This window comes from Lactuca virosa, chromosome 4, assembly GCF_052849685.1.
Source record: "Lactuca virosa cultivar CGN04683 chromosome 4, Lactuca_virosa_CGN04683_v6, whole genome shotgun sequence".
NCBI classification, from domain to species: Eukaryota; Viridiplantae; Streptophyta; class Magnoliopsida; order Asterales; family Asteraceae; genus Lactuca; species Lactuca virosa.
Genome location: NC_136429.1, coordinates 44966898 through 44978593, shown reverse-complemented (window position 1 = coordinate 44978593; position 11696 = coordinate 44966898). Strand labels below are relative to the sequence as shown.

At 33.4% G+C, this 11696-nt stretch overlaps 1 protein-coding gene and 1 long non-coding RNA gene across 2 annotated transcripts; one reads left to right on the top strand and one right to left on the bottom strand.

Annotated features, from left to right (window-relative positions):
• Positions 1-875: 875 nt before the first annotated feature.
• LOC145168970 (uncharacterized) lies at positions 876-1796 on the bottom strand. The gene is made up of 3 exons (XR_013742205.1): positions 1768-1796; positions 1501-1673; positions 876-915 (listed from the first exon to the last, which is right to left on the bottom strand). It is a non-coding gene; the product is annotated as an uncharacterized LOC145168970 (long non-coding RNA).
• Positions 1797-4971: 3175 nt separating this feature from the next.
• Positions 4972-5577, top strand: LOC145104376 (uncharacterized). Its single transcript, XM_079041636.1, has one exon. It carries the CDS (start codon positions 4972-4974, stop codon positions 5575-5577), a length of 606 nt encoding a protein of 201 aa, XP_078897762.1.
• Positions 5578-11696: the final 6119 nt, after the last annotated feature.

Below are 11696 nucleotides of genomic sequence, written 5' to 3'. Positions count from 1 at the left end.
TTCGTTCCAACCAAGCTTCAAGTTGCAGACATCTTCAGTAAGAGTCTTCCGCGCCAACAGTTTGAGTAGTTTCGTCACATGTTGCGCCTTGGTCCGCCACTGTTTCGCTTGAAGGGGATATTAGACTAGTATAATATGCATTGTATAGTTTTGAATTCTCTATTTATTCAGGGGATGTATGTGTAACTTTTCCTCCTATATATTGTGTATAACTCCTTGTGTAATTCAAGGAGATTTCATTTATCTCAAAAATGATGTAGCAGAGATTTATAGCTTTGAGACTTGAGAGTAGTCCACGTGGTTAAGCAGTCTTTGTTTGATCAGCAGTGGGCTGATTTTGTCCATTTGCTGGTAGATGTAGAATTGTAGATGCAAGGAAGCACAGTAAGAAAAAATATTTGACTTTTTCAAAAATTTCAATAAATTAGCAAAATCACAAAAAATAAGCTAACCAGTTAACGTTGTAAATATTACGATAACTTATAAAATGAAGATTCGTTTAGAATTTAATCTTTCTTTTTAACATAAATTACATTGGTTTATTATAATAAGATTAGGCACGTTTTATTATTAAGCTACATGTTTATTATAATAACTAGCGATGTATCCCCCGCGTTGCGGGGTTAGATGGTTTTCCTTTGTAAACAATGATGTTTACATGCAGGTATAATGTAAATATAATGTGAAGTTATAGTTGGCTTACTTTTGTTGATAACATAATCCATCCGACCTCTTTTTATCCAAACTCTCACTTCGCTTTCTCCTTTTCTCCTTGAACCCATTTGCAAGAAGCTTCTGGTAATCTACAACCTCTGATTTGGCCTTTGTAATCCTCTTGTTCTTGTCACCAATTGTTGCCCTCCTTCTTTGGTGTAACCAACCTCTGTAGCTTAGGAGCTCTGCTCACCTACTTACCTGTATATATCATATTTTATAAATCAACTCTTGCACCTTTAAAACACATGCAACAAAATAACAATTTCTTCAATTTCCTTTTTTTTATCTAGGAAACAACTAATATTTTCACAACTCCATTTACATCAATCTGGTTTTGCATATATACATCTTTTAATTTTTTTAGCTCTCAAGAATTATTTTGTTCCTAAACACGCCACCATTAACTTGTTTCATGTGCTTTGGCTCTAGTATTTATTTTGTTCCTAAACACGCCACCATTAACTTGTTTCATGTGCTTTGGCTCTAGTATTTGGAGTTCAAGAATGTGAAAGATCAAAAAAGATGAAATAGAGATAAGAATTTCAGATCCAAAGCCATATTTTACAAAAATATAAAAATAAAATAAAAGATGTGCATTATGTTGAAAGTTTCAGCTATAAACATGTCTTCAGCTATATCACATAGTCTACTTTATCAGTTCCGAAAGCAGCCACCTTAAATGATGTTTATTTTGATAAAAAAAATAAAAATAAAATGATGATTCAATTTGAAGTTAAATACAAAAATCTGTTTTGTTTTGTGGCTCTGGGATTTGTTAATTACCTCATGCATGTGCCATAAAGAAGCATTCAATACAATTCCATGCGTTCATATTGCCCAATACCCCATTCCTACCTGTTATTACCCAATTCTTCCAATTTTATATAAGCCCCAATGCAAACTCAGAGATGAGTAATTACAGCAATGCCAACTGATAGAGTAAATTCCCCAAACATCTACACAAAAGGAACATCTCCACCCTGTAAGAATCAATTTACTTTTCCATAAAATAGGATTTGCTAAAGGCAATATATACATAGTAAAACATACCTTTATTTTCCATGAAAACCCTTCAATTTTCATTTCTAGTCTTTGTTTTGCAACCACTTTCTGCAATCATCTATTACCAACTGTAAGTAGAACCTCCTCTCCTTCATTACTCTATTAAAATTATCATCCGGAAGTAGAAACAAAAATTTTACTATTACCACTTAAGAAAAAAAAATCAGATATGCAAACACCTAAAACCATTCATACACACAGTAAGATAGAGATATGCATACACTCACACATCCATTCATAGAAAAACACACTCAGAATCTCACCAATTTTCCTAGTGATGTTGTTATCTTGAAGGAGCTCACAGTCATCTTCATCAAGAACATTGTTCCACTTCGACTCTCTGTTAAGATTTATGCAATATAAATCAGAAAGGCAACCGTTAAGTTATAAGTAAACGAAAGATTGTCAAATTAATCGTACATCTTTCTTTTCTTACGCATTTGCCTCTCAACATCACTATCCACCTTTTCCTCTTCCTATGCAACCTGCTCATCTTCATCCACAATCATCTTTCTTTTACTCATCATCTTCTACTTCTGTTTAATCAAGGCCATAACAATAAGATCATTCCTAATTCCTTTACATCATCACTACTTTGGATCAAAATAAGATGTAATTTGTAATTGTAAAGAATTCATGAATCTAAAATTAAACTCTGAACACAATTTTAGACATGCTTTACATGAGATGATCGTGAATAGCGAAGGCGACTGAACTGTGCAGATGGATAAGAAATTCTCAGAATATGAAGCATTTTGGTGGAAACCCAACCCTAACCAAAAGACATTGACGGTGGAGCCTGAGACCAAAAATTGAAAATCTAAAAAACAACTATATGTTGAATTCACTTCCATCCCATCACTGATTCTGATTTTACGAACATACACACACTCACTAAATGAGTTTAAATCAACAGATAGTTCAAATCGATTACATACCTGGAACAATAATCCGTAAATCGATGCTTACGGATCGATGGGAAGTCGAAGCCGAGAAGTAGATGAAGCGGAGGAGAGGAGCCCCTGAACGTTTGAAAGCTTCCTCGCCTTGACCCTAATCCTAATCCTTTGAGAAGGAGTAGCGGTGGTTTGGAGGAACGGTGGAGAAGATGAGACACATGTAAGGTGAGACGGTGGAGGAAACATCGAGAAGAAGTGGGGGGATTAAACTAAGTCGATGAGTAGCAAGGATCCGGCCTCGAACAGTACCGACCCGGGAATAGAAGACAAACAAAAGGATATGATATAAATTAATTAAAGAAGTAGAGGGACCAGATATGTCAAGGGACCAAAGGTGGACAAAGTATGCCAATTTTACTGTTCTTTTCCTCCACAACTTTAATATATATATAATAATTTATAGGAGTTGTAAAGAAGATAGATATAAAAATAATGTCAATGCGTGGTTTTTTTTGACATTTTAATTTCTTTCCAATACAATTTTATATTCATGCATTTGAATGGTTTCAACTAAATATAGAAATATAAATATTTTATAAATGAAAAATCGAAGATCCACCTATTATCGACAGGAGTTTGAGGGTCAATTATAGGAGACTTCCAAATTTAAGTTATTAATCACTTGTGATTTTAAATAGTATTGAAATAGTGCTTGCGACCTTTAAAACCTGCTTTTAAAGGGAAAAATGTCAACATTAATCGATATTTGTATATAGTAGCTAGTGTACCACACTCGATGAACAAACTTCAACATATAGTTCAACTATAAGGGTAGTACTTGCACTTCAGAAACTAGTATGCCTCAAAGGTGTATCCACCAATGACATAACGTCATAAATCAAGGTAACATTGATCATGTTTTGTTCTATTAATGATATATCTAATTCCAAATCTTAGAGATATTATATAACCTATAAACTAAAATAGTAATTTGTTGTATCTATCTTTACCTTATTTTATACATTTGTGTAGTATAATCACTTAATGAGATATCTTACTCAATATGTGGTGAATATATTAAATCTTCTATTGTATCCTACACAATGTGTGTGGTGAATATATCAAATCTTATATTATATCCGTCTAAATTCGATCATCTTCCTTCTAAATAAATGTTGAGAAAAGTAAAGGTTTAATATCAAACTTAAACATTAATTTTTAAAGGATTCAGGGTAAGTATTGTATTTTATATATTTGTGTGGGTGTGTAGTGAAAAGTATGCAGGTTATGTCGGGTTTATACGCGGGTTATCATACGGGTTATGGATGTATCCATGGTGTTAGTGACCTGAGTATATATCTGGTGGCTGGAGACTGTTTGTCTGATACACCTCAAGATATTTTTACAAAGTTCTTTTTCTCTCGTTCTTTTATCATCAGTTTAGGGTTTGTTCATGTTCAAGAGTTAGATCTAGATTAACAGATTCATTTGTTCATATGAGAGTGAGAGATTTATGTAGTAAGGTTTGAGTTGTAATGTGTTTGATGTATAAACCATATGTTTCATAGTGAATGAAATGATGAAGTTGGGAAATCGTTGAGTTGTTTAGATTTTTAGATGGTATCAGAGCTATAGGCTTCGTTCTTCTTCTTATAACACTCAACGAGTTCGTTCATCACTTGATCGTCAGGTATCTTCTGATTCGTTTACGTTTTATGTTTTGAATTTGTTTGTTGTTGATAGATCTAAGTGTTCCTCTGAACTCTTATATTGTTTAGTCATAAACTGTTGATCATTCGATCTGTTTTTGGTTTTGTTCCTAATCAAATCGAACTTGTTCTTTGTTACGTTATTTCTAGATCCTGGTACTACGAGTCTTGTTTGTGTGATTGCAGGTATCTACTGTGGGGCTTCTTGTGGTCTATGACTTTTGTGTCTCCTGTGGATCGTCATCGATTGAAAAAACCTAATCGATTAATCTTCTTGTTTGAAATAACTCTCTAGGGGTCAGATTTTATCACCGATAAACTCTAGTAGGGAATGGATAAGGAGAGTCGATTCCTTCTTCTGTTATCTTCAGCACTGTGAGAAGTTTCTTGTTCCTTTCTTCCTCTTTTTGATATCTGTTCTGGGAGATCCTGGTGTCTTGTGTACACCAGTTACTTTTCTTGTTTCGTTTTTACTTGATTAGTTCCTTCGGTACTGGTTGTCTTGGGCCCCGACATACGTGGTGATCATCTGGAGTTAATATCAGTACAAAAGTGAGTTCTTGTTTTCTTTCTGTGTATTGTATATGGCTGGTGGTTCTACTGATCCACCTGGTGGAAGTGGAAAGGATGATCAAATCAATTTTGATGATCCTCTTTACATCCATCCATCTGATAATGATGTTACATCAATTATTACAACAAAATTAACTGGAAATGAAAATTTTAGACTATGGAGAAGTTCTATTTCTAGGGCTCTTAAGGCCAGGAATAAACTTGGTTTTGTAGATGGAACTTTTAAGAAAAGTAAGGTTGATGATTCCAAACAGTCTAAATGGGATAGGGCAAATGTTATTGTTTGTTCTTGGCTCTTGTCTTCCATTTCTGATTCCATTTATCAAAGTCAAGCTTATTCTGAGGTTGCAGAAGAAATTTGGGAAAATCTTTTTGAAACCTATAATAAATCTGATGGGTCAGTTGTGTTTAACATTCACCAACAGATTAATTCTCTTAAACAAAATGGTGTTTCTCTATCAGATTACTTCAATAAGCTTGATTCTTTGTGGAAAGAATTTGATGGTCTTACTAGCCTAACTGAGTGTACTTGTGATGCTTCTGTTAAACTTAAAGATCATTCTAATCTCATGAAACTTATGCAGTTTTTATCTGGTCTAGATGACTCTTACAATTAAGTCAAAAGTCACATTTTATTTATGGACCCTTTACCTAATGTGAAAACTGCTTTCTCTACTGTGTCAAGAGAAGAATCCCTTCAAAGGAATGGATCCTTGTCTTCTTTTCAGTCATCTCAATCTGTGACAAAGACTCAGTCCACTGCTTTTAATAGCAGATTTAATAACAGATCTAATGCTAAAAATAAGGGTCAAATTGTTCAGTGTAAGAATTGTGGTATTAAAGGATATACTATAGAGAAGTGTTATAAGTTGATTGGATATCCCAAGGACTTTAAACCAAGAAATGAAAATAGTAATCAGAATAATTTTGTGAAAATTTTTTCTGCTAATTCTTCTACTACTTCTTCTGGAAATGGAAGTACTTCTAATTATCCTGATTCTAATGGGGATTCTGAGTTTCATCAACTCACTAAGGATCAATATGTCAAGTTTTTGCAACTAATTGGTGATAGACATGTCAATGAAGAGTCATGTGTCAGTGCTAATATGGCAGGTACTTGTTTATTTCAAGCATGTAATGCTTCTGTTAATTCACATAAATGGATTGTTGACTCAGGAGCTAATCAACATATGATTGCTTCTGAGTCAATTCTTCATGATACCTTGGATGTGTCAAAATTAGATTTAGTAGTTAGTCATCCTAATGGTACATCTGCTAAAATTGAGAAAATTGGTAATCTGAATTTGTCTGACTCTTTAACCCTGTTTGATGTATTTGTTGTTCCTGATTTCAATGTGAATTTACTGTCTGTTCATAAGGTTTGTAAAGATAGTAATTGTGAAGTTGTGTTTAATGAACATAGTTGTAAAATTCAGGGTTTACAGTCAAAGGTGATGGTGGGGAATGGTAGAGAGTCTGGGGGTCTCTATTACATAAATAGTGTACCTTCAGGTATATCTTCTAGTCTCTCTAAGTCCTCTTCTGTTTGTTGTGTGTCCAAACTGACTTGGCACCATAGGCTTGGTCACCCTTCTGATCAAGCTTTGGGTGCTTTAAAAACCAAACTTAGAATTGGTAATGAAAGTCTTCCTCCATGTGATGTTTGTCATAAAGCTAAACAAACTAGAGAACCTTTTCCTGTTAGTCAACACTCTACTTCTAAACTTTGTGAGTTGATTCATCTAGATGTTTGGGGTCGCTATAGGGTGACAACTGTTGAAGGATTCAGATATTTTTAACCATTGTGGATGATTATACTAGGGCTACTTGGGTCTATCTGTTGAGGTCCAAAGATGAAGTTTATGATTGTATTGTTGTTTTCTTTAATATCCTTCTTAATCAATTTTGTGTTAAAATTAAAACTGTTAGGTCAGATAATGGGACTGAATTTTTAAATAACAGGATGAAATTTTTAATTGAGTCAAAAGGAATTTTGCATCAAACTTCTTGTGTTCATACTCCACAACAAAATGGGGTTGTGGAGAGAAAACACAGACACATTTTAAATGTTGCTAGGTCCCTTATGTTTCAGTCTACTATTCCACTTAAATATTGGGGAGATGCAGTTTTAACCTCTGTTTTTTTAATCAATAGAACTCCTACTTCTGTTTTGAACGGTGCTTCTCCTTATGAACTTGTTTATAATAGTGTTCCAGTTTTTGATAAACTTAGAGTGTTTGGTTGTTTATGTTTTGCCACTAAATTGAATAATTCAGACAAATTTTCTGAAAGAGCTGATAAGTGTATTTTTCTTGGATATTCTTCTGATAAAAAGGGTTACAAAGTTCTTAGTCTTGACTCAAATCTTGTTTTTGTTTCCAGGGATGTAAAGTTCTATGAGTCTGTGTTCCCTTTCAAGCTTAAATCTTCATCTTTGACTAATAGATCTAATATTCCTATGAATCCAAATGATTTGTTTTCCTATGACGAGTCATTAAATTCTAGTTCTATTCTTGATAACACTAGGGTAGAAAACCTGGATAGCAACCATCAGTTGGATGGTGCTAATGTAGACCATGACTTGGATGAGACATGTCCCTCTGATGTCAGCAACCGGACTGGTGGGGCATATGTGCCTCCCACTGATGAGATGTTTCCAGGTTCTTCTACTTTGACTGAGGAAAATGTTTTAAATAATTCTGGTCCTTCTGATAGTTTGTCAACTAGGGAAACTAGATCTGGACGTAGTATTCACATGCCAGTTAGATTTAGTGACTATGTTATTGAAGGAAAACATAAATATGGTATAGAAAGATCTGTTAACTATTCAGCTCTTGATAATGATACTTTTTGTTTTGTTTCAAGTCTTAATAAAACTGTTGAACCAAAGAGTTATAGTGAGGCAGTCCTTGATCCAAATTGGATTAAGGCCATGAATGAGGAAATGGAGGCCCTTTATAGAAATAATACTTGGGAAATTACTAATCTTCCCAAAGATAGAAAAGCTATTGGATGTCGATGGATATATAAGATTAAATATAAGTCTAATGGTGATATAGAAAGATATAAAGTCAGACTTGTTGCTAAAGGATATAATCAAAGGGAAGGAATAGATTATGAAGAGACTTTCTCACCTGTGGCCAAAATTGTAACAGTTAGAGTGGTACTCTCTTTGGCTGTTCATAATTCTTGGCCTCTTTTTCAACTTGATATTAATAATGCTTTTTTGTATGGAAACTTATCTGAAATTGTTTTTATGAGTCAACCTGAAGGGTATCATTCAAAGGGTGATACTAGAGTGTGTAAACTATTGAAATCTCTCTATGGACTTAAGCAGGCCCCTAGAAAATGGAATGAGAAGTTGTGCTCTTCTCTTTCCAGCTTTGGATTCAAACAAAGTATGAATGATTATTCCTTGTTTGTTAGAAGTTTTCAAGATTCTTTTGTGGTTCTTCTTGTTTATGTAGATGATATTAATTTAACTGGAAACAATGAAATTGAGTTTAATGTTAAAAATTTTCTTAAATCACAGTTTTTAATAAAGGATCTTGGTGATTTGAAGTATTTTCTTGGTATTGAAGTTTTAAGAACTGATAATGGTATCTGTCTTAATCAAAGAAAATATTGTATGGAGTTACTTCATGAATTTGGTATGCTTGCATGCAAACCTGTTAAAACTCCTTTAGAATCCAATCTTGTTATTAAAAGAGAATCAGATCTGGATAAATCAGATTATTTGGTTGATATAACTGAATATCAAAAGCTTATTGGAAAGTTGATTTATCTAACTATTACAAGGCCTGATATTTCATATGCTGTTCAGCTGTTAAGTCAGTATATGCACAGGCCCTACAAGTCTCATGTTAATATTGCTTTCAGGTTATTGAGGTATTTGAAAAAAGGTTTAGGTATGGGTATTCATTTAATTAAGTCAAATTCTTTTGATTTAGTTGGTTTTGTTGATGCTGACTGGGCTAAATGTTTGTTTAGTCGTAGGTCAGTAACAGGTTATCTTGTGTATATAGGAGGGTCACTTGTCTCTTGGAAGAGCAAGAAACAAAGTACTGTTTCTCGCTCCTCCATAGAGTCTGAATACAGGGCTCTAGGTAGCATAACCTGTGAAGTTATATGGATTTTAAAATTGCTTTTTGATTTGAATATAAAACCAAAATTACCTGTAAATATTTTTTGTGATAATGAGTCAGCAATTAAACTTGCTTTGAATCCTGTCTTTCATGAAAGAACAAAACACTTTGAAATTGATCTACATTTTGTAAGAGAAAAAATTGAAAATGGAGTGTTAAAAATTAATAAAATTTTATCTTCAGAACAAAATGCAGATATTTTGACCAAGTCTCTTGGTAGTAGTCAACATGAATATATTGTGAATAGACTCAATATGGTTAATGTTTTTAAAAGTAATTAAAATTGTTTTCTGAAATTAATGTTTAGTTTGAGGGGGCATGTTGAGAAAAGTAAAGGTTTAATATCAAACTTAAACATTAATTTCTAAAGGATTCAGGGTAAGTATTGTATTTTATATATTTGTGTGGGTGTGTTGTGAAAAGTATGCAGGTTATGTCGGGTTTATACGCGGGTTATCATACGGGTTATGGATGTATCCATGGTGTTAGTGACCTGAGTATATATCTGGTAGCCGGAGACTGTTTGTATGATACACATCAAGATATTTTTACAGAGTTCTTTTTCTCTCGTTCTTTTATCATCAATTTAGGGTTTGTTCATGTTCAAGAGTTAGATCTAGATTAACAGATTCATTTGTTCATATGAGAGTGAGAGATTTATGTAGTAAGGTTTGAGTTGTAATGTGTTTGATGTATAAACCATATGTTTCATAGTGAATGAAATGATGAAGTTGGGAAATCGTTGAGTTGTTTAGATTTTTTAGAATAAAAATAAATAAATAAAAATATTTATTTATCAAATATATCAAATGGTTTATATATTAAAGTAAATTAATTAATTAGTATAAACAACTACATGCGTTTGGCTACTTAAATTAATGGTTTGAAATGCTTATTAAAAACACACTTATTAGTGTTTGTACGCAAAAAGGTCAACTAAGTTGTTGGTATTTATCATATAAGAAATCCTAAGTTGACACTCTAACCTTATCAGTGAAATTAAAGCCTCTAACATTTTTTTTATTTTGTTTGTCGATCAAGGACAAGGGAAGAAGTAGGGGTGGCAATTTATGACACGACACGACAAAAATTCACGACACGAAACGAAATTGGGACGAAACTGAAATTTGAATTCGTGTTCGTGTTAACTGTAAAAAACACTATATCGTGTCGTGTCGTGTTCGTGTTCAAAATTCGACACGAAATTGACACGATTTAGCAGTTTTTTATCGTGTTTTTCGTGTTTGTCGTGTTATATTTGATAAAGTATTCATTAAATAAACTAGTTTTTAGTATATGATATATTTTTCGTGTCGTTTCGTGTTTGTCGTTTTTTAATTCGTCTGTTTTCGTGTTAGTTAAAAAAAGCACGACATCGTGTCGTTTCGTGTTCGTGTTGCATAAAACATTGTCTTGTCGTGTCGTGTTAGACAGAAACACGAAACGATAGCACGATTTGCCACCCCTAGAAAGAAGCAAGGTGACTTGATTTTTTGATTGGGGTCTTGCAACTTTTCATGTTGCTTGTGTGGATATTGTTACTGAGGTAGTAAGTTTAGATCATAGTCACATGGATCGTTGGACATGTCATGGTCGACGTTTTGGATAGTGTGATCCAGTTTGTGTAACGTTTTCGATCTAAACATCATTGCAACGCAACTTGGATCATGATACTAAACAACTTCAATTTTATATCAATTGCGTTGTGAGTTATGAATCGGGGAGATGGGAACGGCGAATTGAAATGTTGATGCCGCCAATTTGGAACGCCGGTGTTGGTTTGGAACATCGATGTCCATTGGAACACATGTGAATTGGTACCAGGTTGATTTCTACATCTGATGTTAAACGATTTCAATTTTGATACTATTGATGCAATCTATTGGTTCTATACTTAGCTTAAATATAAGTAAGTGATTATGTGATTGTAAAGGAGAATAAGATTTGGGTGCACTATTTAGATTTTGTAACGTCCCTCTTACTGGATTTGTTGATATAATATGTAAAATTTATTTGATAGATTCACTGAATTATTTGATTTTACATAAACGCCGATTGATTTAATTCAATTAATTTCTCTTGGTAAAGTATGCGTATATGTATGCATGACGATTTTCGTGTTTACTACACATTATTCATAAAAAACAATAACAATTACAGAGAAAATGCCACATTTATCATAGGAAAAAAAAAGATTTTTGGTAAAAATGTATCCGAGTCCAAGGAGCATATTGTAGTAGATGAAGATGAAAATAGCGTCCAAGAGAACACATTTGTAGTGGAGACTCAAGAAGTTCAAATCCATAAAATGAGAGACGACATGTCATTACAAGAAGTGAACATTATTTCTGCTACACTTGGCAAGAATGTTGGTGGGGGTTCAAAGGTGTGAGTATGTAAACATTGCTTAGGATGAACATGGGTCGGTTTGGGTCAGTTTCGACCTAAAAAAGAACCCAAACCCATAATATCGGTTTCCAAATATTTAAAACCCAATCCAACACCCAAACGGATGGGTTCAGTTTTCTAGTTTTTCAGTTTCGGGTTTAAACCCAAATCCAATCATAAACTAAGTTATAAGTCTTGCAAGT

Excerpts from the sequence above, each read along its gene's own strand:
- LOC145104376 (XM_079041636.1), top strand. The coding sequence starts at position 4,972 with ATGGCTGGTGGTTCTACTGATCCACCTGGTGGAAGTGGAAAGGATGAT.